General features: G+C 42.5%; 1 protein-coding gene across 2 annotated transcripts; it reads left to right on the forward strand.

Annotated features, from left to right (window-relative positions):
• The first annotated feature begins 9091 nt into the window (after positions 1–9091).
• On the forward strand, positions 9092–26104 carry LOC310871043 (uncharacterized protein). Of its 2 annotated transcripts, none has more exons than XM_083782490.1 (13): positions 9092–9206; positions 10891–11055; positions 13119–13176; positions 14001–14073; positions 15100–15203; positions 17282–17371; positions 17709–17783; positions 18670–18735; positions 19248–19341; positions 21955–22038; positions 22349–22395; positions 24051–24152; positions 25982–26104. In XM_083782490.1, exons 1-13 carry the CDS (start codon positions 9175–9177, stop codon positions 26027–26029), a joined length of 1038 nt encoding a protein of 345 aa, XP_083638616.1. In that variant the 5' UTR covers positions 9092–9174; the 3' UTR covers positions 26030–26104. The 2 variants fall into 2 exon arrangements, with proteins under 2 accessions (XP_083638616.1, XP_083638617.1); XM_083782491.1 differs by having other exon boundaries at positions 10894–11055.
• The last annotated feature ends 524 nt before the right edge of the window (positions 26105–26628 follow it).

Genomic DNA, 26628 nt, shown 5'->3' on the forward strand with positions numbered 1-26628 from the left:
CATGTTATTGTTATTTTTTGTTTTTGTATTCGCTCTCACCGTATACCTACTTGAATTCAACCATGTTTGCATTTTATGACTTGTCTGTATTAAGCTTCTGTTTCGACGGATCATCGGAGCCGTTGTGAACATGCAATCAATGGGGCAGGAGGGTGGGTTCCAAACGTACTGTGGCTTTTTGGGTGCCACAGACAACTGTCTGTCTGTCAGGCAGTTGTTTGTATGATAATAAAGACGCGTTGCAGCAATGCTCTTCCCGTCGCCTGAGCATCGTGATTCAACGCTCTTGACGTTTCTGCTTTGGAGAGAAGCGCTTCTTATCGCCGTCTCTTCTGACCCTCCTGTCTGTGTCTGACAACCTGGTCATTTACCACCTCCGACCAGACGTTGAATCGTTAACCACGACAAGCCGGCGTTTACACTGTTGCAGCTAAGCTACTCGTGCTAATAACAAGATAGGCGACGGGTCGTTTGAGTGCAGCAACGGGGTCATTTCCAACGTCGTGACACGTAATGTTTTATTTTTTAAATCCCAAAAAGCCTCTTATGTAGAGCACGTACCAAACTGTACGTTGTCCCACCTGCCTACAGTACACGGCACAATTAAGTCATTTGGTGAATTACTGAGGTGTCTTATAACCTTTAGATTTGACATAATTTTAACTACAGTCCGTCAGTAGCCATGTTTTGAGTGAAGAGCACAGTAGGAAAAAAAGAAAATAAAAACGTTCCATTGTACGAGAGCTCCCTGAGCTCCTGCTGTTTGTACATAAGAAGTTGTATTAGTGGAATGCTCTACAGTATGGTTACATAACATTACATACGGTACGGTACAGTACGGTATAGTACGATACAGTACAGTGGCAGTACAGATACAGTACAGTACAGGACAAGTACAGCACAATACATTACAGTACCGTTACAGTAGTTACAATACAGTACAGTTACAGTAGGCCAGAGCACAAGCTTCTATAAACGTGGGCTTATGGTTAGTTCCTTCTATTTTTTTCTTTTCTTACCAAGAAGAAAAAGAAAGCCTTATCATTAACTGTTCACTTTGTCAAATATTTATTTGATTATAATGGTCCTGGTTTAGTTCTGTTGGGGTTTTTTTAGAAGAAGAAAAACATTAACTTAAATTATGATTCTATTTTGTAACTTTTATTTTTATTTATGTATTTATTTGGAGATATCTAGCTAATATAATAACCAATGAGATGTTGTTTACTCTGCAGGCCAATGCTACTGTATGATATTGTCGTATGTTTATATTTATTTATTTCACTTATTTTTTTATTTTAAATGGTCAGTTTTTTTGGTGCTTTTTTAATTTGCTTTTAGTATATCTGGTATGTGTGGGGTGCTCTTTGATACTGATGTCCGACGAGTGCAGTTCGACATGAACGTTTTAGACCTGCGGCTAGCCTGTAGTTTTAAGGTTACAGTGATTCCCCTCTTACATATCGGCCCGATTTATGCTCTGGTGTAACTCGTATAGACGACCTCTAGGTTTGGAACTAGAATCCGAGCAGGAGCCCAATCCAAATGGCCGGGTACCGGTTACCCATACAACACGGCAGAATCAAGTCGATGTAACCCCCCACTACCACCCGATGGGGAACCAATAAGTCGATAAGCAAAACCGGATTAGGCCCAAATCCTGACTTGAAATGTAATATACATCATCCCTATTATTTAATATACATCATCCCTATTGCGACAACGGCGTACGAGGCAGACTATACATCGGGTGTTACCCATCCCATGCCACCCCCCTCCTTATAGCGTCAGTGGACGGTAAAATGAGCCTTATTAGGATATTTCGGAGTTCGATCTAGATGTAATAAAAGCTGAGTAGTTGTATAAGTCTATACGGCAAGCTATGTGCACAGTTACCATTTAGTTTGCTGTTTGATGACCAGAAGGAAGGAAAGCACACGGTAGCCAAGTGTATTTTTATTTTTAAACTTGGACGACAAAGAGCTATACACGTTGAACTGACCCTCAAAAGAGTTACTTGTTTAAGAAAGAAAAAGACAACCTGAAAAATATCCTGATAATATGAAATAAATGTGTGGTCCGAGAGTCTTGACGATTTGTGACATATATAAAAATTATTCCTTAAAGTCATACTGCGTAGCGATCCTTTTATTTATTTGTTTATTTATTTTCTTTTTTACAAAGTTGTTTTTGGCGACCCCCTTTGGCGACGTACCGTCGTATAGCGTTTATACTATAGATGTGGAACCTGTACCGCTCAATAAGGAGTGCAGTGCTGTAGGGTCCTAGTGCCCGGTGGACATTATGGAACCGCAACACGTCGTTGGATTAATTAACTGTAAATAAAATACATTATATAAATGCATTTCCGATGCTTGCGTCATTTCGGCCCGCGATAAAAAATTGTGTTTATATCGTGTAGAGAAGTTGTCTAAAAGCACATTTGTACGTGGAATGGCTATCGTGAAAAAATATACCAGTGACAGGTTATAAATTACGTTTGTTTAACTGTAAAAATGGTTATGCAGTATGACTTTAAACTTTTCTGATGGATATTGTGTCAAGAGAAATATAAAAAGGCACAAAAGAGGACAACTAATTGTTGTGCCTGTGAGGGCCCTCGCTCGCACCAATGCACCTGTACTTTCCTTTCAACCAATGGATGTAGATACTGTATCTTCTCTTTGTATTAAAAACAGGATGATTGGATAGACGGCACAGTGTGCGTCCTACTGTATGATTCTTTTTGTGTTTGTTTATTGGCAGCTGGGCTCAACATCATCGTGCCATCTCGTGATGGGAATTTCTGTCCAATTATGAAGTGAGTGGAAAATCGAGTTGCAAAGTGAGTTTAACATAATTTAATGCAGTCAGATTAGGACTTTTCTGTGTGGATGTTTGGGCTGTCAAGGCCAGAAAGTAGGGTTTTTTTGCAACTAGGCGTTCCAGCATTAACTTCCGGGTATGATGATGATGATGTCACGCGCATAGCCATATTGGCGACCTGTGGTGACAAAGGCCTGAACCGGAAGTTTTACGGAACCACGTGACCAGCACTGTTTTCTACCCGATTGACGCAACTCTAGGCTAGGCCATGGTTCTCAAAGTCCAGGGGTTTTTGAGGGGTCCCAGGCAGCACAAACATTCAGTTTAAAATACCCAATTCCTCCATTTGGAGGAAGGTTTTTTTTTTTCAAAAAACTGTAGGCCTACAGTATTTGTTAAAATCTCGTTTTTATGTAGCCACGCCCACCAGTTGCCTGGTGGGTGGTGATCATAGACTGTAAAAAATATGGACAAAGCGTTCCCCGGGTCTAACATGGACGTAAAATGAAGCCTGTTATTCCTGCACTGTAAGTCGCCATCTTTCTAGATCCGTTTGGGCCCAGCTGGCCATTGGCTGGCTCCGTTTGGGCCCAGCTGGCCATTGGCTGCCCAGACAATGAGGCGGGACTTCCCCCCTTCTTCTCCGTTGGTTTTTATTTTGACTCGAGTGGGTGGGGACTCCCGATCATAGACTGTAACGGTAGCCACGCCCCTCAGAACATACGTGACTTTATGGTCATTTATTTCATAAATGGGACCATCATTTTCCAAAAAGAATATTATGACATTAGAAATGAGACTTTAAACTAGTGACTGGAAGCAGAAAGTATTCATGACCATGTTTATTAAGGTAATACAGTCTAGGTGAAGTTGGGGCCAAATACATGGACTTCTATGGGGCTATGGTTTTTTTTGGGTCCAGTGACAGCGCCACAACAGGCCATTATATGAACTTTCAGGAGTTTCAGGCAAATATCAGTAAAATATCTGTCTGACTGCCCCCCTGGTGGTGATCCAACTGAACTGAAGCCATAGTTCTTTAATCGAAACCAGCTGTGGAGGAGGACAAAGAAGCAATGGGAATCAAACCGGTGAGCTTCATTTTTATTGGCTTTTATAGATTAGGCCTTGACACGTCATCGCGCAGCACGTTTTCCTTTTCAGGAAGTGATTAAAAAAATAATTGTATGTACTTTTGACAAACAAACAAATGTGAATTTGCCCATTGTTTTGGCATCCATTGTTAGGTATTCCCATGATGATCACAGATATGGTCTAAAACAGTGGTTCCCAAACTTGTTCATGTCAAGGACCCCCAAATTGACACTACTTAGCCTGTGGACCCCCATTTGAAAAGATATGCCAGGGAAGAGAAGATTCTTACGGCTCTAGCAGTGATTCTCAACCAGTATAATTTCAAGGACCCCCAGTTTGACATGCATTAGTCTACGGGCCACCATTGAATGGCATTTCTATCTCTGAGACCCCCAATTTATATTGTAAAATCAATGATAATTTAACTCTGAGACGGGTCCATTTGGTTCCATTTGTACACTCTCAAGAGTTACAGACCCATAAGGGTCCATTTGGTTCCATTTGTACGCTCAGAGTTCCAGACAGCAAACTGGTTTGCTGTGTTTACAGAGCCCTTCCTTGTCCAAGACATGCTAATGATCCATTTATTGATCTGTAACCTAGTTACTGTGAACCATTGTCTCTGCTTCTTAAAGAGCCCATGCATGCAGCTGCATGCTGCAATGCATCATGTGTAAATGTGACACTTAAACATCCATTATCAGACCATTAACTGTGTCTTCTACGAATCTACCAGACACCTATGTCATTGTTAATAGCAGTGCTGCCGCATTAAGAATCAGGTCTGATATGCAATGATCAGTCCTCTACAAAGGTTATACAGTCACTGTTAAAAGCAGGCTCTGTACCCAAAAATGCCTGTATTTAGCCTGTCCCCAGCAAGTGGTCACAATTTCAAACAGCCAAAAAAGTGTCTAATACTGTCACAATCACATAAATATACATACTAAATGAAAGTAGATTGTCAACAACATAGCAAACAATATACACAGTTAATTTGAATTTATATTTTCCAATAAATATCTCATATCAAATGTGTGTCCCACGTCTCCGTCAACTCCGTCAAATGGAACCAAATGGACCCTTGGAACTCCCCTGGTAAATGGTAAATGGTGCATTTATATAGCGCCTTTATCCAAGGCGCTTTACATAGATTGTGCATTACATTCACCCATTCACACACACATTCATACACCGATTGCGGCGGAAGCCATGCAAGGTACCAACCAGCACATCGGGAGCAATTTGGGGTTCAGTGTCTTGCCCAAGGACACTTCGACATGTAGACAGGAGGAGCCGGGATTCGAACCGCCGACCCATGGATCATTGGACGACCTGCTCTACCTCTTGAGCCACAGTCGCCCTGGAACTCCCTCAGGTACCCCTGGGGGTCCTCGGACCCCACTTTGGGAACCACTGGTCTAAAAGTGTGAAAAAACGTATTTTTCATTTCACTACACCTTTAAACGTTTTACAGCAAAGATTTGCTAATAATATGCACAATAAGTTATGTCAAATCAGACACGTTTGTCCATGATGTTCCACACCTGGCATGTACAGTATGCTGGCCTGGTGGTTGGCCTGTTCTCAGTGTTCTGAGACCTGAAAGAGGTTATTCTCTCTACGACCACAGGGTGGAGCCAAAGCTCCCTTCATCTTTTCAGCTAAGCACACGTTGCAGTTATCCACCTTGCAATGCACACTGGTCTGTCTGTGACTGTAACCTTTGTAGAGGACTGATCATTGCATATCAGACCTGATTCTTAATGCGGCAGCACTGCTATTAACAATGACATAGGTGTCTGGTAGATTCGTAGAAGACACAGTTAATGGTCTGATAATGGATTTTTAAGTGTCACATTTACACATGATGCATTGCAGCATGCAGCTTCATGCATGGGCTCTTTAAGAAGCAGAGACAATGGTTCACAGTAACTAGGTTACAGATCAATAAATGGATCATTAGCATGTCTTGGACAAGGAAGGGCTCTGTAAACACAGCAAACCAGTTTACACCACGATCCCAGAGAGGGTTTTATAACAGGAAATAGCATTGTTCCTCCCCATTTTCACCTAATTAAGAATCAGCGAGTCTGCTCTCAATCATTCACCTAAGTAATGACATGGTAAAGTTAAATAAGAAAATGCTTTAGTCTTTTCTTAAATCCCTCTTAATGTATGTAATGCATAGAAAGTTCATGACTGTATTATGTATATGACTGTATTCTTCATAGCATCAGTTCTTGGCACTGTACATCGACCCATCGCTGTGTGGTAGCTAATATCTGCAGCTAGTCTATTGCTGAATATTTGCATTTTCTTTTTCTTCCTAAAACGTGCTGTATATTATGTTCCTAAAACATATACAGCCAGACTGGCAGCTAGTCTCTGCTCCGCCACAGCCATGACAGAATCCCATGAATTCATTTTATTTAGGCAGACAGAACAATAAGGTGCTTCATCAGATACGATGAGTGTCCTCAGTCCTCCCTGCAGGCTGTGGTGACAATGGCGACCCCTGCTGTTATAGTCAGTCTACTCTTTGGTGCTCCTTTAACTCTCTCTTTCTCTCTCTCTCTCTCTCTCTCTCTCTCTCTCTCTCTCTCTCTCTCTCTCTCTCTCTCTCCCCCCCTCCCATGAGAGAATGAAGGGTCAATTTTGTCACACACACTGGGTTAAATGTGCACTGTGGTTTTTACACAGTAGAAATGTTGAAATGTTGTCGGTCACTATGTACACTCAAACCAGTGGTGTTTACTGTTTACTCAAGTACAATTTGGAGGTATACTTAGTTTGACTTTACTAGCTCAGTCTCTACATACATCTTTCCAATATACTTTTATACTTCTACTGCTACTCCACTACAACTCACAGGCTAATATTGTTCTTTTTACTAGACTGGCTAGTCCCTCCAATAGAGCGTCGCAGTCCCACACCCGAGGACGAGTGGCCCAGAAGAGAATTTCCCATACATTTTTCCCCATAGACGTTTCAGAAAGTATTTATTCAAAGACCTGTAAACCTTAGACAAAGCCAACCCGGATGGTGACATTGACAACTCATGACAATAAACAATATGTTTTTAGGGGGCCGAACAAATAATTAGAAGAATAAAAGGGCAGGGTATACAACACTTTTTTGTTGTTTCTCTTCTTTCTAATTGTTTGCTCTGCCCAAAACATTGTGTTTATTGTCATGAAAGCGGGAGCGACAGACCTTTTTGCGATGACGTCATCAAAACGTGTCTCATATCCCATTCTGCCCGATGGATGGTATGACTTCAAACTGATTAAAAACGTGGATTAATCAATGAAAGCATAACTCGGGCACCTCGCGAACTGCAGGGAAAGTGTTCTACAATTAATTAACTCAAGCAACTCGTGAATAGTAGTCAAAAGTGTTAATCGTCTTTTTACTTCTGTTTGTACTGTACTTATAAGTACATTGCTTGAGTACCTGCTTAGTTGGCTGCATCACAAACACCGAAAATAGCCAATCTGCTCGTTTTGCCGATCTTGTAGATCTGCTATTTATGGCGAGCGTAAACTAAATATAAATCAGCCTTTTAGCAAAGTGACTGACAGCCTGATGAAGGCATCAGTCATCCTCATCCCTCGTGCCGACTCAGCACTTCTTCATTCTTGGACATGTCGGCTCAGCTGAAAACCATCAGCTGATCTAGCTGATTACATACACCGTCTGTCTGCAAGGGTGGAATAAGGGTAACAGGAATGTTCGCCTTAACACACGCTCACCCAAAACAAATTCCCCACCCGACTTGATTGATTGATTGAGAATGGGTACCGTTCAACAAGAGTACATCTCAATACAAAAACTGAAAAAGCACTAATTACTCACGCTGGGCAAGGCCTATGCTGTCGAGTGTATCTTTTTGGGGGGGCGGAAGTTGCAGGATTCTGGCGGAAGTGTAGCAGCGCATGGAGACAACCCATATTGTCACTACTGTGTGTTTTACACAGTGGTGATAACGGTGAACACAACGGTGCTAAAAGTGTAACTGCTGAGCACGAGTTAGCAGAGTCTGTGACTCTGTGTTGTTTTAAAGGATTCAATCAATGGGAAATAAACAAGATTCATTATGGGAAGCAGTAGGAGCACTTCATTGCAATTTATTACGTAAGTTATTTGTTTTGGCGCCGATGCAAATATGTGCCAATAAAATAAGCTGTTCCTCATGGAGGCATTAAGGCATGCATGCAGAGTTGCAGACACACACTGATGTCTATCGTGTGCGTGCGTGGCTCACGTTACGAGAGAAATGGTTGTTTTATGGTTAAAAATTAGGAAAATATTCAGGTTAGAGTTTTAGGGTTATGAACAAACATACAAGCACCCACATCCGCAATTTAAAATGTTTTTTCAAGTACAACATGCCTAAAAAGGAGTAAGGCAAGATAGGGCCCTCGATGGATATTGTCCTCTAGTGAATCTAGTCTTGACTATACCATAGTATACAAAAGAGGTGAGAAATTTCCCTCGTGATCTCCTGATGTGTTTTTTTTTTTTCGGGACAGTTTTGAAAGAAACCAGTGTTACTCATCCTTTAATCGTGAAGTTAAAGTGTAATTAGTGCATTCCACATTTTAGTGGCACGTAGAGCAGTAAGATGAAGACTTAATTTCCATGTACGTATATTCACACGTGCAAACAAAACTTCCATTTAACTTTAAACAAACCTAACAGGTCCATTTGTACACATCCAGAGTCTAATGATAATTTGTTGTGTACCTAGTTAAATTAAAGCCTATTTCACTGTGTGCATACGTAGGTAAATTAAATAATGTTTTAGCCTACTTGACTGTGTGCCTACTGCCTAGCTAAATGAAAGCTTCAGGCTGAGTTGTGTGTATATGTCACCAAGACTCACCATGGTAACTGTCACCACATCAGCAGCCAGTAAGCAACCATCATGTTACTTCCTCCTTGTGCTCCTGCCCAATAATATTGGTTCAGCTGTAGCATAGTTCCGCACCCCCGGACAGCCCATTGGTGAAACCCACAAGGAAAGAACCAATCGTTGAAAGTTGCAAAACAAAACTAAAAACATTGTGGGCTGGTCCCTGACAGCCTGTGGATCTTCCAGGATTAAGACAAACACAGAGAACACTGTCGAACAGGACAATTACTGTAGGTTTTTAGTGCAGGATGTGTATGGATGTGTGAGCTGTAGGCTACTGTGCACCTGCCCTTGTATTGTGTTGTGTCATTTGTCAGCAGGTATTGTTTGTCACCATGCTCCGGAGGCGCTCTCTGGACAGTGCTGTGTGAGTACACCTACATGTCTGTTAAACTTTAAACTCACCAACATTGCAGCTGTATGGAAAGCCTCTTTGTCCTTCCACAGCAGACATGCTGATATTATGAGCTACTTCAGTATACATTCCGTGCAGGTGATATTATACCGTTGGAGTTTAGAAGCTTGGAGTTTAGAAGCTTGGATCTGCGACTCACCTGTTTTGAAATTGCACATGATGTGGGAGGCAGCAGGATGTTGACTTATGGAAAACCTTGTTTTCAGTGTGGTCTTCTGTATAATATTGGAATCGGTCAGAATCGGTATCGGCAGATATGACCCTGCAAATAATCTACAAGCTACGAGCTTGTAGATCTGCTATTTTTGAAAAATCATGAAAATGAGGCTCACATCTTTGAATGTTTTTAACTCATACTGTATCTTTGCTTCTGGGGGGGTCCCTGGAACAACATATTTTCAGATGGGGGTCCGCGGCCAAATTCAGATTTTTGGGGTCCTTGACATGAAAAAGGTTGAGCACCACTGACTTAGAAACATAGGTTTTTCAGGGGGGGTGGGGGGGGTTATTTTGTTAGGATTTAGAAGCCTTTTTTTATCGGCCTCAGGTCTAAATGGTTTAAAGCAGGATCAAGATTTTCAGAGTTGCAGTGAAGTTCAGCATTTAAATTCCGTGTTCTTTTCCACACAATCAAGATGTACCAGGGCTGCTGATAAGAATCAGCTAGAGTGCAGATAGTGACATGTTTGTGTTTACCGTGCGTTGTTTCATCGTTTCAGCTTACCCTGTATGTCTTCAGGGGTTTTCCTGTTAAACAAAGACGCTGTTGTTTGAGCTTCCTTATCATAATAACTCATTCAGTATGATTATGTTTTTTGCCATGGTTGCATATTGTGTCAAATCATCTGAAAGTGACATATAAGTGCTGCTTTAATGTAATAATTGCTCAGATTTATACAGCGTACCTAAAGTCGCTTTGTACAAGAGAAAATATACCAAACAAATACCGTACATACCGGTAGATTAAATATCTGAACATAATATAGCGTGTGAAATGTGTCATCTCAATTACCCATCCTTGGTGAGTGAGCGCTAGTAGCTTGACACAAATCACAATCACATGTATTTTCATTTCCATGTACGCTATTGTTTGTCTTGTTGACACTGAAAATCTGAAAATATTTTGTGCCAAGGAGATTTGTGTGACACAAATTATGCAACAAAAAGAAAAGAAATCACAAATTGTCGTGTGCAATGACAGGCGTTGTGAGTTTGTAGATTTTTGTAAAAGCTGGAAGGGGACCCCCTGGAACCCCTTGAAGAACCCATGGGGGTCCCCGGACTGCACTTTGAGAACCACTTATGTAGTAGTGCCCTAAAGAAACATACTATGTAAACGAGTAGACTCATGACTGTGACTCATAGACTGCATACAGACTGTGTACACAGCTAATACACTTATACAGAAAGGTCTGCTTGCTTTCTGTCCCTAAAACCAAAAACAAACATGGAGAAGCAGCACCTTTATAGTTGTTATGCTCTACATATCTGGAACAACAAGACAACTGCAGAACAACTTGAATTTTCCACATTGAATTTCCTTATATAATGCACTATACAATACAGTACAAATATAATGGCCTTGCCTAATGCATATATGTATATCTGTGTCCTGTGCTGTGCGTGTATGTCATAGCAGTTCTCTGCAGGAGGTTGGGACTGGGAAGTCGTCCCATGGTAGTCGTAAAGGCAGCCTGCTGATCATCAGGCCCCCCAGAGCCAGCCAGAGCCTGGAAGAGGCCCAGCAGCAGATCCAGGAGCTGGGCCGCAGTCTCCACACCTCCAGCCTCTCTAGTCTCAGGTACCTCTATAGGCCATATAAGTTGATCATAATCACAGTCACACAAAAGCACCTTTGCTACTTTTGAATTTGAATCCTGAAAAATGACCGTTATGGGACATATGAGGTTTCCACCCAACAGAGACGATATCCTTTATTTGAGGGGCAGGAGGTCCATCATGGCAAACATGGCCTTCATTGTGGCCTGTGAACACAGGGCTTGCCTTAACCCAGGACGATTCTTAAAAAAATTATTCTAAATCCTGAAGGTTTTCTGAAAAACCTATGTTTCTAGTGTCAGTGGTACCACACCTTTTTCATGTCAAGGACCCCCAGAATTATCTGTATTTGGCCGCAGACCCCCATCTTAAAATGTTGTTTCAGGGGACCACCCCATAAGCAAAGATTTAAGTAAAAAACTTTCACTCTGAAAGAATATAATATATTCAAAGATTTGCGCCACATTTCCACGACTTTTCAAAAATAACAGACCTACAAGTTCATATCGCGGCACTCGGTGCCGCGATATGAGCTTGTAGATCTGCTATTTTTCAACAGCTAAAGCATAACATAGTGCTTAAAACACCAAAAGGGGTTCCCGCCCCAAAATGGGATTGTCAGAGCTTGCTCCAGCTTCCTTCCTTTACTAGGCTACAACGGCCATTATTCGCCATTATTCATTCGTCTGGCTGTACTAATGATAAAGATCGGACATGTCCACAACATGTCGTCGACACGCATGGGGCTGTGAGCGTCCAACAGAAGGTGTGGTTCACACACTACGTACAGTACCGGCGCTGACAATATCATGGAAGGATAAACCAAACTGGTATCCTTATCTCACGTCCTCATCATACCGTAACCGTAGCCCTGGAACATGACTGCCATGATGATTATCATGACAGTCATGCAGAAACTTTGCCCTGTTTTTTGCGCTCGCTGCATTTACAAGATTTCCGTATATATAAACATTCAGATTTCAAATATAAAGTACTCACAAAGTGTCCCACGGGTGTTAGTTAGTAGCAGCGCCAGCGATTAGAATTGCTGCGTCCCGCGTTGTTTAATAAAAAGCATTTTTGTCCGAGCTCCCCGGCTACTTTTTTCAAACGGGGTTCGTTTGGGAAATCCACAGTTGCACACCGGGAGCGCACTCGCCTATTAGTCTGAATTGGCAGGGCGGTCAGCGTACCTATATCGAACACACCGAGTGCCACCCTCCACCCGACCGATAGGGGCGCGTAGTTGAAAGCCAATGGCAAAATAACACCTCGGATAAAAATGCTTTTTATTAAACAACGCGGGATGCAGAAATTCTAATCGCTGGAGCTGCTACTAACTAACACCCGTGGGACAAATTGTGAGTACTTTATATTTGAAATCTGAATGTTTATATATACGGAAATCTTGTAAATGCAGCGTTCGCAAAAACCAGGGTGAAGTTTCGTCATGACTCTCGTATGAATACGAGAGTCATGAATCATGGCTACCGTAACCGTAGAGGCGTAGAGAATATAACAGGCACGTGGACGGAGGGACTGTAACCTCGCCCAGAATGTTTCTGCAGAGCCTTTTTTGACGCCTCTATAGCAGTGGTTTTCAACCCTTTCCATATCAAGTTGGAAGCAAATTCTGGCATATTTTCATATAATGCTCAGATTAGGAGCCCTAATTTGGAGCTCTGGCTCATGGACTTCCGACTTATTTTGGTATTTCCATTAACACCTGAATGCAGCCTTACTACTGACCGCAGTAATGTAAACCGACCAGAATCTCAACTGAGAATACAGGTTCTGTTTTAAGCTCCGTCATAAAAGAGACACAATTTGACCATGCAGTTCAATCCTGTCACCCTGCACTGCAAAGCCACTACTACATAGACTTCATAGACAAACACTTACCTGTTGTTGTGGGGGGTTATTAAACTCCTCTGATCTCACATTTGGTTTTAAATGCAAATTTGGCGCCACCTGCTGAGAACTGCAGTAATTATACTAGTTCTGCAATGGCTTTAAAATGAACAGAGAATCCTTCTTGGTGCCTGTTCAATACTCTTTCTTTCTCTTTCTTCTGTCCTCTGTTAGATCACAACCTATAGAAGAAGAGAGCCCGGACCCGCCAGATGGCCTCATCAACAATACTGTAGGTCCTATTTGAACAAGACAGATTAAATTCCCATTTGATGTAATTTCCCACTGTAATCCCAGAGTGTTGGTAAACCTCTATGCCTATAACAACCCCACTGTTATCAGTGGCTGATAACATTCATCAGCATTCGTCGCAACTTTAATACCTCTGTGTTGTTTTCCCCTCCACAAGCTGTTTGTGATTCTATTCTATTTCTACATTCACATATACTGTGTTGTTTTCTATTCTAAAACGGTTAGTCCCAATACTTGATTCTGATTGGCTGGTAGCCATGGTAAATCTCACGATAATCCGCACCTTCAATCACTTTGGATCATTCCCAGCTGTGTTACATTCATCCCGCAGCTCTGTAGCTGAACTGGGGAAGGGGAGAACTTGTCTTTAAGCACTGCCCGCGCTCTTATGACTGTGAATGTGTGGCTCTGGGCGGCCTCGTAAAAACATCAAGCGCTTCCTATTCCCCGTCACAGAGACTGCCTGTCCGAGTCAAAACCAAGGAAGCTCTTAGAAGGAAGTGAAGTGGTCACGTGACTGGGCTGCGCCATGACACGTTCATGGACACTTTCATGGGAGCCAAACTCCGGTAGTGCAATGAATACATGGCAGTGAATGGAGCCGGCTGGACCAGCTCATAACAAACATTATACATGAACAATTGCTAGCTTTGTCATATAATTGGTATAATTGGAATATGAAAGAAGTGTCTCACATGCCTCTCAGCCATTATAAAATACCCGGTAACCTGAGACCGGCTTATTGCTTTATTCTATTTATGTACTGTACATAATTCACGACTGTGTTGTTCTCCTCGCATGCAGAGCTTTGTGAAACAGAACAAGTCCTTCCACAAGCTGTTTGAGGAGCTAACAGACGGAGAGGCCCTGACACACAGTGAGTTCACGTCACTTGTGTCTTTGTTAATGTTTGTTAAAGGACCACCTTTCAACCTATCGTCATATAATTGGTCCTCGCTAATGTTCATGATAAAATGCCACAATCTACTCAGTCTGTGTCTCATAGTCATGGGAGGGCTGTGGGCAGTTCAGAAACGTGTCCACCAGTCGCTTACTTTAATCTGATATTTGTATATATCCAAGAACGAGTACGGTACAGGTGCAAAGATTAAATAACTCCATCCCGAGCACACAGCATTTCCAACCATGCGCAGGTAGGTTTGTAATCATTTCGAGCAATTTAGAGTTAAACCCACCACACACGGTCGGAGCCCCTGTGGACTCGGGACGGAGTTATGTAATTTTCCACCTGTATTATTGGATATAATAACAGATTACTTCACGCTGGCAGATACAAAAGATTTAAAGCTACACACGTCACATGGTATCTTCAACGGTCTACTTCCGCATTTGAGTCAAGTCAAATGTGGAAGTAGACCGTTGACCTTCCGGGTCTTCTGGTGGTCCAATGATTTGAACACCAAATGTTGGTGGTCAAATGCGGAAGTGCAAACAAGCGCTCAATGTTAAACCGCAGCTGAACGGGGTTTCCTCGTCTTAAATGCAGGGCCCCGCCTGTAGTCCCAGCTCTCACCAGTAGGGCTCAGTGCTTCAGCACTTGCCAGCCTTTCTGGGGGCTTGGTGAGAAGTTGTGAACACATCATGGTAGTAGGTCTTCGTGTTTCATTACATTCAGCAGCGCCTTAATCAAGATCAAGCTTATTGTCCCAGCTGCTCCTGTCAGTGTGCTTCTCTATGTGTGATGTAATCTTGTGTATGTTTTGTGACATCTGCGCTTGTCATAATATTTAAATTTTACTTGACTTAAAGCTTTTAAGCAGTCTGCGTAATGAGTAAAACATTTTGGATAAATCGATGTGCATGTGTTCCTGCGTAAACATAGTGTGTGTGCGTGGGTGCGTGCATGTGCCTGCTTGCCTGCCTATGTGTGTCTGTGTGCCAGCGTTCACGTGTGCATTGCAGAAGGAAGGTCTCTACCATGGGAAGCTGTACTTGACTGTGAACTTCCTGTGTTTCTACTCGTCAGTGCTGCTCAGAGACACCAAGGTAACGCTGCTTTCTACTGTCTGTCACTGACAGAGTTCTCAACGGGCCTGACAATTAAGGCCCGGGCCTAACTGGGCCCTATAACTGATCTGTTTTTTTGGTTTGGGCAGAATTTGAGAATGTATTATATTTACATTACATTTTCTTTCATGGAGCCCGAGGCCCGACTGATTACCATACATTTTAGGCCCGGCCCGGCAGAAAACGTAGAGTCGGGTTCGGGCAGTAGTTTGAGAACTCTACTGTAGTGTCATTATGGAAGCACACAGTGCACTATGGTATATAATCCCTAATGAACAATACATGATGCCTCGAGTCTACACAATACACCGTGAATAGGCCGTGAATGCTCCTATACACAATACACGACCGTGAATGCTCCTATACACAATACACGACCGTGAATGCTCCTATACACAATACACGACCGTGAATGCTCCTATACACAATACACGACCGTGAATGCTCCTATACACAATACACGACCGTGTCCGTGAATGCTCCTATACACTGACTTCATGACGGAAATACCATTTCAAAGGTCTTGTTCAACAAAAACACATGCAGAGCATCGAGACTATACAGAGTACAACACCACACACGACATGAAGACTATACACACAAAGTAAACAGCGTATCAGCTCTGTATCTCCGTCCAGAGTATCACTCATGAATGAAAACATTGTATATTACTCTAGACATAGGTTTCTCCTCTGTGTCCTCAATAAACGTGTGGCATATTGCATGGCATGCGCCCTTTTGCTTATAGGCTTCATCATTCATATCAGAAAGTAAAAGTGTGGCCGGGTGTGGGAAGGTCGATATAGTCTTACATGTGTAATACTAGAAGGTTTTCTTCAAAGACCCAGAGCTTTTATGTTGTACATTTCTGCTGCTGCTTGTCCCATTAAAATGCACCAAGGATGAGCGGAGAGTTCACTGATTTTGTATTGATTTGTAATTCTTCTTGTATGAATGTCTTGATTGATTAGCTATTTTGGCAGTGAATTGGAATGCGCTCTGATGAAACTTATTTGGCTGTTAAAATGCACCGAGGATGAGTTAACTGATTTTGTATTGATTTGTAATTCTTCTTGTATGAATGTCTTGATTGATTAACTATTGGAATGCGCTCTGATGAAACTTATTTGGCTGTTAAAGCCTGATATGGGCATCCGTGGAAGTAGCAGATCTACAAACTCACATGTAATGCCATGTCATGTTGTGAGCTTGTAGATTTGCTACTTTCTGTGTCCTCCGCCCGGCGATGTGATGCACAACAGACATAAAACATAAAAAGATCAAATCTACAAACTAACAATGCGTGTTGATGCAAATAGTTATAGATCTGTTCCATCGTGCATTTCTAACCCAACCCCAAATTAAATTATGCAAATAAAATAAAATGCACACCAGTTCAGGAGTAATTAACGATGAAAGCTTAGTTTTCCCAGCTTTCTTTCCATGTAACGTTTGAGCTGATTGCCATACAGACAAGGTGATGTCATTGTTCTTCATTGCATTGGTGTTACTTCTGTTTGGTCCATATTTGATTCTCCATCGTTGTTACTTAGTAGTTCTGTTTTATTCGGTTCAGAGTCCTGATTGGAGTCTCTTGGCCCTGCCCCTCATACTGATTGGTTGATATTTCATAGTGTCTATCATTTGCCGTAACCTTTGAACAGTTTCTCGTAGCCACTTTGCCTCATTGGACTCGGTTTAAAGTCATTGTCCTTCATTACTTATAGCCCCGCCCACTCTTCTGATTGGTCGATATTTGATAGTTTCTATTTCCTTATTCCTTTCATAGTTTCTATCTTTTATCATGACTTTTGAACAGTTTGTCCAGTGAGTCGCCTCACTGGACAATGACAATTGTTTTTTTGTTTACAAATGGCAGTCATAAAATTGCCATAGTATAATAATGTGTGTGTGTGTGTGTGTGTGTGTGTGTGTGTGTGTGTGCGCGCACATGTGTGCGTGTGTGTGCGTGCGTGTGCGCGTGTGAATGCTAACAGTTCATCTTTATATTGTAGGCTACAGGTGAATGCTAACAGTCCATCCATTACATTGTACAGGTGGTGATTCCTGTGGCCAGCGTCAGCGAGGTGAAGAAGCACAAGTTAAACCTGACCATGTTGTCTGTCCGCATGGCTACTGGAGCCAAGGTGAGCTGACCCCACCCCACCCCACCCCACCCGCAGAAGATCCCCTTCTCTCTAAATGCATGTCTAAACTGGGGATTATTGACATTCAAAAAGGTTGAAACCACTGGCTCTAGAATAGATCTCTACTACAAAACTGGGGATTGCTTTATCATGTAGCTGTTGTGTGAACACCTGACATGATCATTAACTGTGTGTGTGTGTGTGTGTGTGTGTGTGTGTGTGTGTGTGTGTGTGTGTGTGTGTGTGTGTGTGTGTGTGTGTGTGTGTGTGTGTGTGTGTGTGTGTGTGTGTGTGCGTGTGTGCGTGTGCATGTGCGTGTGCGTGTGCGTGCGTCCAGTACTCCTTTGGGTCTCTGAGGAACCGGGAGGCCTGTTACAAGATGCTGCAGTCCATCTGTTCACAGGCATGTACTGTGTGTGTGTGCGTGTGAATGTGTGTGTGTGTGTGTGTGTGTGTGTGTGTGTGTGTGCCGTCATCATCATGTCATCATCATGATGACATCATCATATATAGGGCATTTGTGTCAAGGACAAACCTCAGAGCCTTAATGTATGGAAGAACTTAACCCATTTAGACCTGAGGACGATTCTACAAATTCTACAAACTTCTAAATCCTGACAAACCTTATGTTTCTGTCAGCCGTTCTCAAACATTTTCATGCCAAGGACCCCCAAAAATTATATGTAATTGGCCACCGACCCCCATCTCAAAATATGTTGTTCAAGGGACCCCCCAGAAGCAAATATTTGAGTTAAAAACATTCGCTCTGAAAGAATATATGGATTTGCACCACATGTTCACGATTAAAAAAAAATAGCAGACCTACAAGCTCGTAGCGTGGCCCTCTGTGCTGCGCTATGAGCTTGTAGATTATAGTATGCTTAAAAGACCAAATGGGGTTCCCGCCCAAAATGGGTTGTCCTCACAACTGTAGGAGAAATTGAAGAAACATTTGTGAGAACAATAAATTATCCTCATCCTCACAAAGGCTTTTTCTTTCATATGGTATCCGAAAATAGCCGATCTACAAGCTGCAACGTTGTGAGCTTATAGATCGGTTATAGTCGGCTCCATAGGGTTAGGCCATCCTATAAAGTTCATGTACTTCATGTTCATGTACCATGTACTCACGTGTGTGTGTGTGTGTGTGTGTGTGTGTGTGTGTGTGTGTGTGTGTGTGTGTGTGTGTGTGTGTGTGTGTGTGTGTGTGTGTGTGTGTGTGTGTGTGTGTGTGTGTGTGTGTGTGTGTGTGTGTGTGTGTGTGTGTGTGTGTGTGTGTGTGTGTGTGTGTTCAGCAGGGAGCAGAGAGTACCAACAGCAGTCCCAGAGTGTCCTCTGCAGAGAACGAAGTGGACCGGGACATTGTATGTTCACCGTCTGCATAAAGATGTCCTCTAATGCGCAATTATTACTGTCAACAAGTTATTTAGGTTAAAGTTAAAATCCTACTATTTTGTCACACACATGTATGCGATAATTTGTTCTCCACATTTAACCCATCATCTCTTGGAGCGGTGAGCCACAGCCGTGCCACGCTCTGGAATCATTTGATTAGTTGATCTAACCCCCCCCCCCCCCAATCCAACCCTTGATGCTGAGTGCAGGGAGGCATTGGGTCCCATTTTTATAGTCTTATGACCCGACCGGGGATCGAACCCTGACTTCCCCGTTTCGGGGCGGACAATGTAACCACTATAGGGCCTAAGCCACTGAGCTGGTTATTTATTCATTCACTTATTTCGTTACATTCATAGCTGTCTGTTGAAACCCTTTATGTCCCGAAAAAAGAAGGACTGTTAACTTTTCAGGATTCAAATTCAAAAGCATAAAAAGCAGTAGATCCACAAGCTCTTTCTTTCTGTCTGTCTGTCCACAGATGTCCAGCCCGTCCAGTCAGTCAGACAGTGTCCAGAACAGTCCTACCAGTCTCAGTGTTGTGGACAATGTCTTCCCTAAGCTGACCAACGCAAGTAGGAGACAACGCACGCACGCACGCGAGCGAGCGCACACACACACACACACACACACACACACACACACACACACACACACACACACACACACACACACACACACACACACACGCATGGTGGTTTATGATAGATTGCGGTTGTAATGCAACATGCATTAGCCCTATAGGGTGGTGCCCTGACCAAGATGGCCGCTCCATAGACTTCTTTGTAAACGGCGATCTTAAAACACTTTTTTCTCAGAATCCTTTCTCACTTCGGATAGCTGGAGGACTAAAAAATATATACATGATTTTGCTTCCGGTATTTGGGGGACTTCAGAGTAAAACATCTGGCTGCTTCCGTGGCAGGGAGCGCCATCTAGCGAGGGTCAAGTCTGGCAGCCAATGAGTTTTAATTGAAGAAAAAAACCCAACAACAACATAACAAAGAAAGTACCTTGATTACTTGATTAATCAAAAACATAATTGACAGAATAATGGCAAAGAAAATACTCAACTGTTGCAGCCCCAGAAGACAATGAAAAACACCAGTAGAAATGTGGAATAGGCCTAGATGTTACAGCATGGAATGTTTGGCTGTGGAATTGTGTGGTGTGTTAGGAAGGAATACAGTGATGTTTGGCTGTGGTGTTTTAGGAAGGCATACAGTGATGTTTTGCTGTGGTGTTTTAGGAAGGAATACAGTGATGTTTGGATGTGGTGTTTTAGCAGTGAATACAGTGATGTTTGGCTGTGGTGTTTTAGGAAGGCATACAGTGGTGTTTGGCTGTGGTGTTTTAGGAAGGCATACAGTGGTGTTTGGCTGTGGTGTTTTAGCAGTGAATGCAGTGATGTTTGGCTGTGGTGTTTTAGGAAGGAATACAGTGATGTTTGGCTGTGGTGTTTTAGGAAGGAATACAGTGATGTTTGGCTGTGGTGTTTTAGGATTGAATACAGTGATGTTTGGCTGTGGTGTTTTAGCAGTGAATACAGTGATGTTTGGCTGTGGTGTTTTAGGAAGGAATACAGTGATGTTTGGCTGTGGTGTTTTAGGAAGGAATACAGTGATGTTTGGCTGTGGTGTTTTAGGAAGGAATACAGTGATGTTTGGCTGTGGTGTTTTAGGAAGGCATACAGTGATGTTTGGCTGTGGTGTTTTAGGAAGGAATACAGTGATGTTTGGCTGTGGTGTTTTAGGAAGGAATACAGTGATGTTTGGCTGTGGTGTTTTAGGAAGGCATACAGTGATGTTTGGCTGTGGTGTTTTAGGAAGGAATACAGTGATGTTTGGCTGTGGTGTTTTAGCAGTGAATACAGTGATATTTGGCTGTGGGGTTTTAGGAAGGCATACAGTGATGTTTAGCTGTGGAGTTTTAGGAAGGAATACAGTGATGTTTGGCTGTGGAGTTTTAGGAAGGAATACAGTGATGTTTGGCTGTGGTGTTTTAGGAAGGAATACAGTGATGTTTGGCTGTGGTGTTTTAGCAGTGAATACAGTGATATTTGGCTGTGGTGTTTTAGGAAGGCATACAGTGATGTTTAGCTGTGGAGTTTTAGGAAGGAATACAGTGATGTTTGGCTGTGGAGTTTTAGCAGTGAATACAGTGATGTTTGGCTGTGGTGTTTTAGGAAGGCATACAGTGATGTTTGGCTGTGGAGTTTTAGGAAGGAATACAGTGATGTTTGGCTGTGTTGTTTTAGGAAGGAATACAGTGATGTTTGGCTGTGGTGTTTTAGGAAGGCATACAGTGATGTTTGGCTGTGATGTTTTAGGAAGGCATACAGTGATGTTTGGCTGTGATGTTTTAGCAGTGAATACAGTGATGTTTGGCTGTGGTGTTTTAGGAAGGCATACAGTGATGTTTGGCTGTGATGTTTTAGCAGTGAATACAGTGATGTTTGGCTGTGGTGTTTTAGGAAGGCATACAGTGATGTTTGGCTGTGGTGTTTTAGGAAGGCATACAGTGATGTTTGGCTGTGGTGTTTTAGGAAGGCATACAGTGATGTTTGGCTGTGGTGTTTTAGCAGTGAATACAGTGATGTTTGGCTGTGGTGTTTTAGGAAGGCATACAGTGATGTTTGGCTGTGGTGTTTTAGGAAGGCATACAGTGATGTTTGGCTGTGGTGTTTTAGGAAGGAATACAGTGATGTTTGGCTGTGGTGTTTTAGCAGTGAATACAGTGATGTTTGGCTGTGGAGTTTTAGCAGTGAATACAGTGATGTTTGGCTGTGGTGTTTTAGCAGTGAATACAGTGATGTTTGGCTGTGGTGTTTTAGGAAGGCATACAGTGATGTTTGGCTGTGGTGTTTTAGGAAGGCATACAGTGATGTTTGGCTGTGGTGTTTTAGGAAGGAATACAGTGATGTTTGGCTGTGGTGTTTTAGCAGTGAATACAGTGATGTTTGGCTGTGGTGTTTTAGGAAGGAATACAGTGATGTTTGGCTGTGGTGTTTTAGCAGTGAATACAGTGATGTTTGGCTGTGGTGTTTTAGCAGTGAATACAGTGATGTTTGGCTGTGGTGTTTTAGCAGTGAATACAGTGATGTTTGGCTGTGGTGTTTTAGGAAGGCATACAGTGATGTTTGGCTGTGGTGTTTTAGGAAGGAATACAGTGATGTTTGTGCTTCCCAGGTCCTGCCAGGAGAAGCTCCTCGACTGGAAGCAGTACAGTGGAGGAGGAGGCCTCCACAATGCCCCATACACCGGAGGACAGAGGTGAGATGAACTCATGACACGCATGTATGAGTGTATACAAGCATGTGCTCGTACGTGCATGCACTCACACACTAGAGTCTAGTTGCACGTATGTTGTTGTCTGAACTGGGCATTAAAGGGACATTTCACCGCTGGAGGAAACTGCAGTCACTCAATATTAATAGTATTTGTAGTAGTTAACAGTAGCACAATTTGACATTTGCACCCTATGGCCAGAAAGATAATGTAGTCTGTGTAGTCAGGTGGTTTGTGTGGACTCTATATTTGCATCGTTCCTTCAGCAGGTGGTCTGTGTGGTGTCTTTTTCCAGAAGGAAACCAACCATCTGAATGCTGTGTTCTCCATCTATCTGCTGCTGTGAGTATCACTACAGCTTGTCTTCTGTCCCTTCACACTGAGTACAATAACCTATATCTATAATTTGAATTAAGTTACCATCTGCACACACACATTTGACCACAGTCTGGAAGAGGCATTGCTTACCAAGGTGCTAAAGTCCCAACGTCTTAAGGATGCTATTATACAGCTTGGTTACAAATGTAAACTACTTGTGTTCATATTTGGAAGCCTTGGTAATGTCCATTAATCAGTTGTGAGAGGCCTGCAGATAGCATGAATTCTAACTCATGTTGCTATGATTAGGTGATGTAATGATGATGTAAAACAAACGATGACAAAACAAACATTATTATCTTTATTGTTAATGGCATTTAATGTTTGTGTTAGGGACAAGATGTACGTTTTCCCTTCATTGTCAATGGCGTTTTTAAAACAAACATTGAACTAAAAACATTCAACTTGTATATAGGAGGGGCTCAAAAATAGCACATACAGTGCAGCCTTAAAACTCTATGAGAGCAGTGGCATTAGTGCTGAACACAGCACATTCATTCACTGGGCGCACAAACGCAGAAATTGTTGTTCTTGATTGTGTTACGCGCATGCGAATCACGTGGGTCCTTTTGATTTGGTGTAGCTCCAAGGCCCTCGGAGGGGTTGATTCGGCCCTGCTTGGCAGGGTGGTAACTAGGCGCAATTTGCCATTGACAGCCCATACATCCAAACAGAAAAGTCCTATCTGGCTGTATTAAACGATGCCAAACTCACCAACATTGCAGCTGTATGAAGAGCTTGAATGATTCTCTTTCTATCTGCAATATGTAACGCCGGGACAACGCTCCACACGTCCCAAACTCTTCTCCCTTCTGGCTCCAAAACTGTGGAATGCACTTCCCATTGCAGTGAGAACTGCAGCATCACTCCCAATCTTCCGCCGTAGTCTGAAAACCCACCTTTTTAGACTCCATCATGGCCCATAGCACTTACCCTACCCCCTTAGATAGCATTTCTGTAGACTTAGATAGCATCTGATACAGACTTATAGCATGTTATGTAGACGGTACTATAATTGCATTGTATATAGTCATAGCACGCAGTAGTACATATGTATAGCATAGTAGTATATATATAGTTTATATGTATAGTCTCATAATATAGATATTCCACTGTTACTTTCTTAGCTTACGCATGTTTTATGATAAATGCTTTTGTGATGTATTCCCATGCTTTTGTTCTTGATTATTGTAAGTCGCTCTGGATTAAGAGCGTCTGCTAAATGCCTAAATTGTAAATTGTAAATTATATGTTTGTTTCATAAAAATGCACCGTAGACTTGCTATGATGCTACTTTCTGTAAATTAATTTCTTGCAGGTGATTAGTGTGCAAGTGTTGGAGTTTGGGAGCGCTCGTTGGATATCACTCAACTGCCCTGCGTACCATCTGCTTTGAATTTGCACATAATGCAGGAGGCAGCAGGACGTTGCTTCACTGAAAGCTTGCGCTTCCAAACTCCAACACTGTGTGTGTGTGTGTGTGTGTGTGTGTGTGTGTGTGTGTGTGTGTGTGTGTGTGTGTGTGTGTGTGTGTGTGTGTGTGTGTGTGTGTGTGTGTGTGTGTGTGTGTGTGTGTGTGTGTGTGTGTGTGTGTGTGTGCGTGTGTGTGTGCGCTGTAGGTTGGTGGTGCTGGTGCTCACATCAGGGTACATGGGCTTGAGGATCTTGGCTCTGGAGCAGAAGCTGAACACTCTGGGAGCCTTGGCCGAGTTCTCACTTCAGTCAGTACACACAAGCACACACACACACACACACACACACACACACACACACACACACACACACACACACACACACACAATCTTACAGGATTTTCAAAATTTCTAATAGGATTCTATAGGATTTTCAAAAGTTCCAATAGAATTCTATGGGATTCAATTTTTTTAAATCCTGAGAAGAAACAGTTTTGCACACATACTGTATGAGGTGTCCAGCTCTCCACCCGACAGAGACGCCACACACACATCTTGGTGGAAAGCACCTGGCAGAAATACTATACACAACACGTTCCTATTTGACACAGGAGGAGGAAATTCAAAGAGGAAGAAAATGATCAGAGGATGTTGAACAAACAGAGGAGAGTGACGGGACAGGTATATACTAGCTCAAACCGGTTTGGACGACTCCCTGACAACATGCAGTTCACACACAGTATAGGAAATAGTTCCGCATGCGTGGCTCATCATGAGAAACCATAAGAGATTAGTGAATGCTTCATTCCAAAACAGTACACACCACTACCAGGCATGCAAACCCAACATTGCCAGATGTTGCAAGAGAAACAAGCGGCCTGGCCCACAAAAAACGAGCCCAGGAGGAAGCGACTATAAGCCGCACACACACAGCGCTTTGTGAGCTTGTAGACCGCCTATCTTCTAAAAGAATCTTGGGGGAAAAAAATTACGCTTTGGGACGCACTGGGGGTGTGTTCTCTCCTCCATATTAGCAGTGCCCATACCTGAGGCGGGGTTGGCGAAAGGGCCTTTTTGTGTGGAGTTTGCATGTTCTCCCCGTGTCCCCTAGGGTAGGTACCCTCACAAAAAACATGCAGTAATCCTGGTCTGTAAACTACCTCCCCCTGGTCAGCCATAAAAAGCCATAAAAACACAACCCGCTTACTACCAAATTTACAAGTGACTTTGCAGAAAAACAAGTTACCTATAATCAGAGGACATGGCAACATTCATGCAAAGTGATTCGTGCTGATCCAATGACTTTCGCTTTGGTCGTTACTCAAAGCGAAAGAGAATGCAAAACTTCACGACATTGTCACAATGTAACCACACATATAGATGTGAAGCTTTGATTAATGTTTTGCTTAAAGATCAACTCCGTATCCCCTGTCATATCTGTCATTGTATGATTTTTCATTCACTTGGCGTATCTGAAAATGTTTATTTTTATATTGCAAACAAGTCTTTTTTTTTAGCTTGAATACTACTTTGGGAATATTGCACTCGAACATTGATGACATTTTGAGGCCAAACAACTAGTAGGTGTAAATAATGCAAGATTGTGACTTATGTTATTAAAGACTGTAACTGTGGTGTGTTATTGTAGATGTACAGCAGTGGTGTACAGTAAACGGTAAAGTAACTAAGTACATTTACTTGAATGTTTCCAATTTCCAGTACTTTAACTTCTACTCCACTACATCTCAGAGGCAAATATTGTGCTTCTATTCCGCTACATTTATTTGAAAAGTTTAGTTACTAGTTACTTTGTAGATTTTGATTACTATATACATAACCCTATATGCATTTCGGCCATTTGAAAATGACCGATCTCTACAAGCTCACAATGTGTCAAATGGGGTCGGCAGGCAATTACATATATTTTTGGGGTCCTTGACATGAAATATTGAGAACCACTGATACAGAAATATAGGTATTTCAGAAAACTGTCAGGATTGAAAAGATTTAAAAAAGAAAGTCCCCGATAAATGGGTTAGACAAGAACGGCTGTTTCTCAGGTGAGCTTCTGCAGTAGCCAGATATTATATTACACTTCCTCTCTCCTACTCTTATTGTTGTTGTTCCTCATTGTGCAGGTACAAGGAAACGTAGGGAGAGAGCAGAGAACTGAACCCGCTGGGTGAAGTGTCAGGACCTGAGCTTCTGAACATTATCCATCGTCTCATCAGCACTACGCTTGCCAACATAAATGTCATCACGCTTGCCAACAGTTCAGACCGGCAGCAAGTTGCAACCCCAAATGATTAGATCCCCCCCCCCCCCCCCCCTCCCTCCCCATCAAGTCTGTGCAGCAGTGAAGAAAATCCACAGGGAACACACACACATGTACACATGTATCAGATGTGAGACGCATTCCGATGGTGGCACTGCTTTCAAACCTGATTGTTAAAGGCGTGTCTCAGTCCGGGGGATACTGCAACGTTCCTTGCCAAAAACAAACTCAGCGTGAGCTTTTAGCCTTGTAGGTGAGCTGTTTCCGGGGAGGGACGCCGTCGTTCAACGATGGATGTATAAATACACAAAATCCAATGAGATCACTTGCATTCCAGTCAGTCGTATAACTGGCTTTTAGAAAATGTTGCAGGTAGTAGGTATAGTGTAGCTCTTAATTGTTATATTTATTGAAGTAATGTATGTTTGCCTGCATGAATTTTGTTGCAATGCTGTTTGTCCCAGAATGAAAATAAGTCTGAAGACTTTCTTGTCTATATCCTTGACGCTT

The sequence above is a fragment of the Protomyctophum parallelum genome, assembly GCF_964188405.1.
Source record: "Protomyctophum parallelum genome assembly, chromosome: 14".
Taxonomy (NCBI): domain Eukaryota; kingdom Metazoa; phylum Chordata; class Actinopteri; order Myctophiformes; family Myctophidae; genus Protomyctophum; species Protomyctophum parallelum.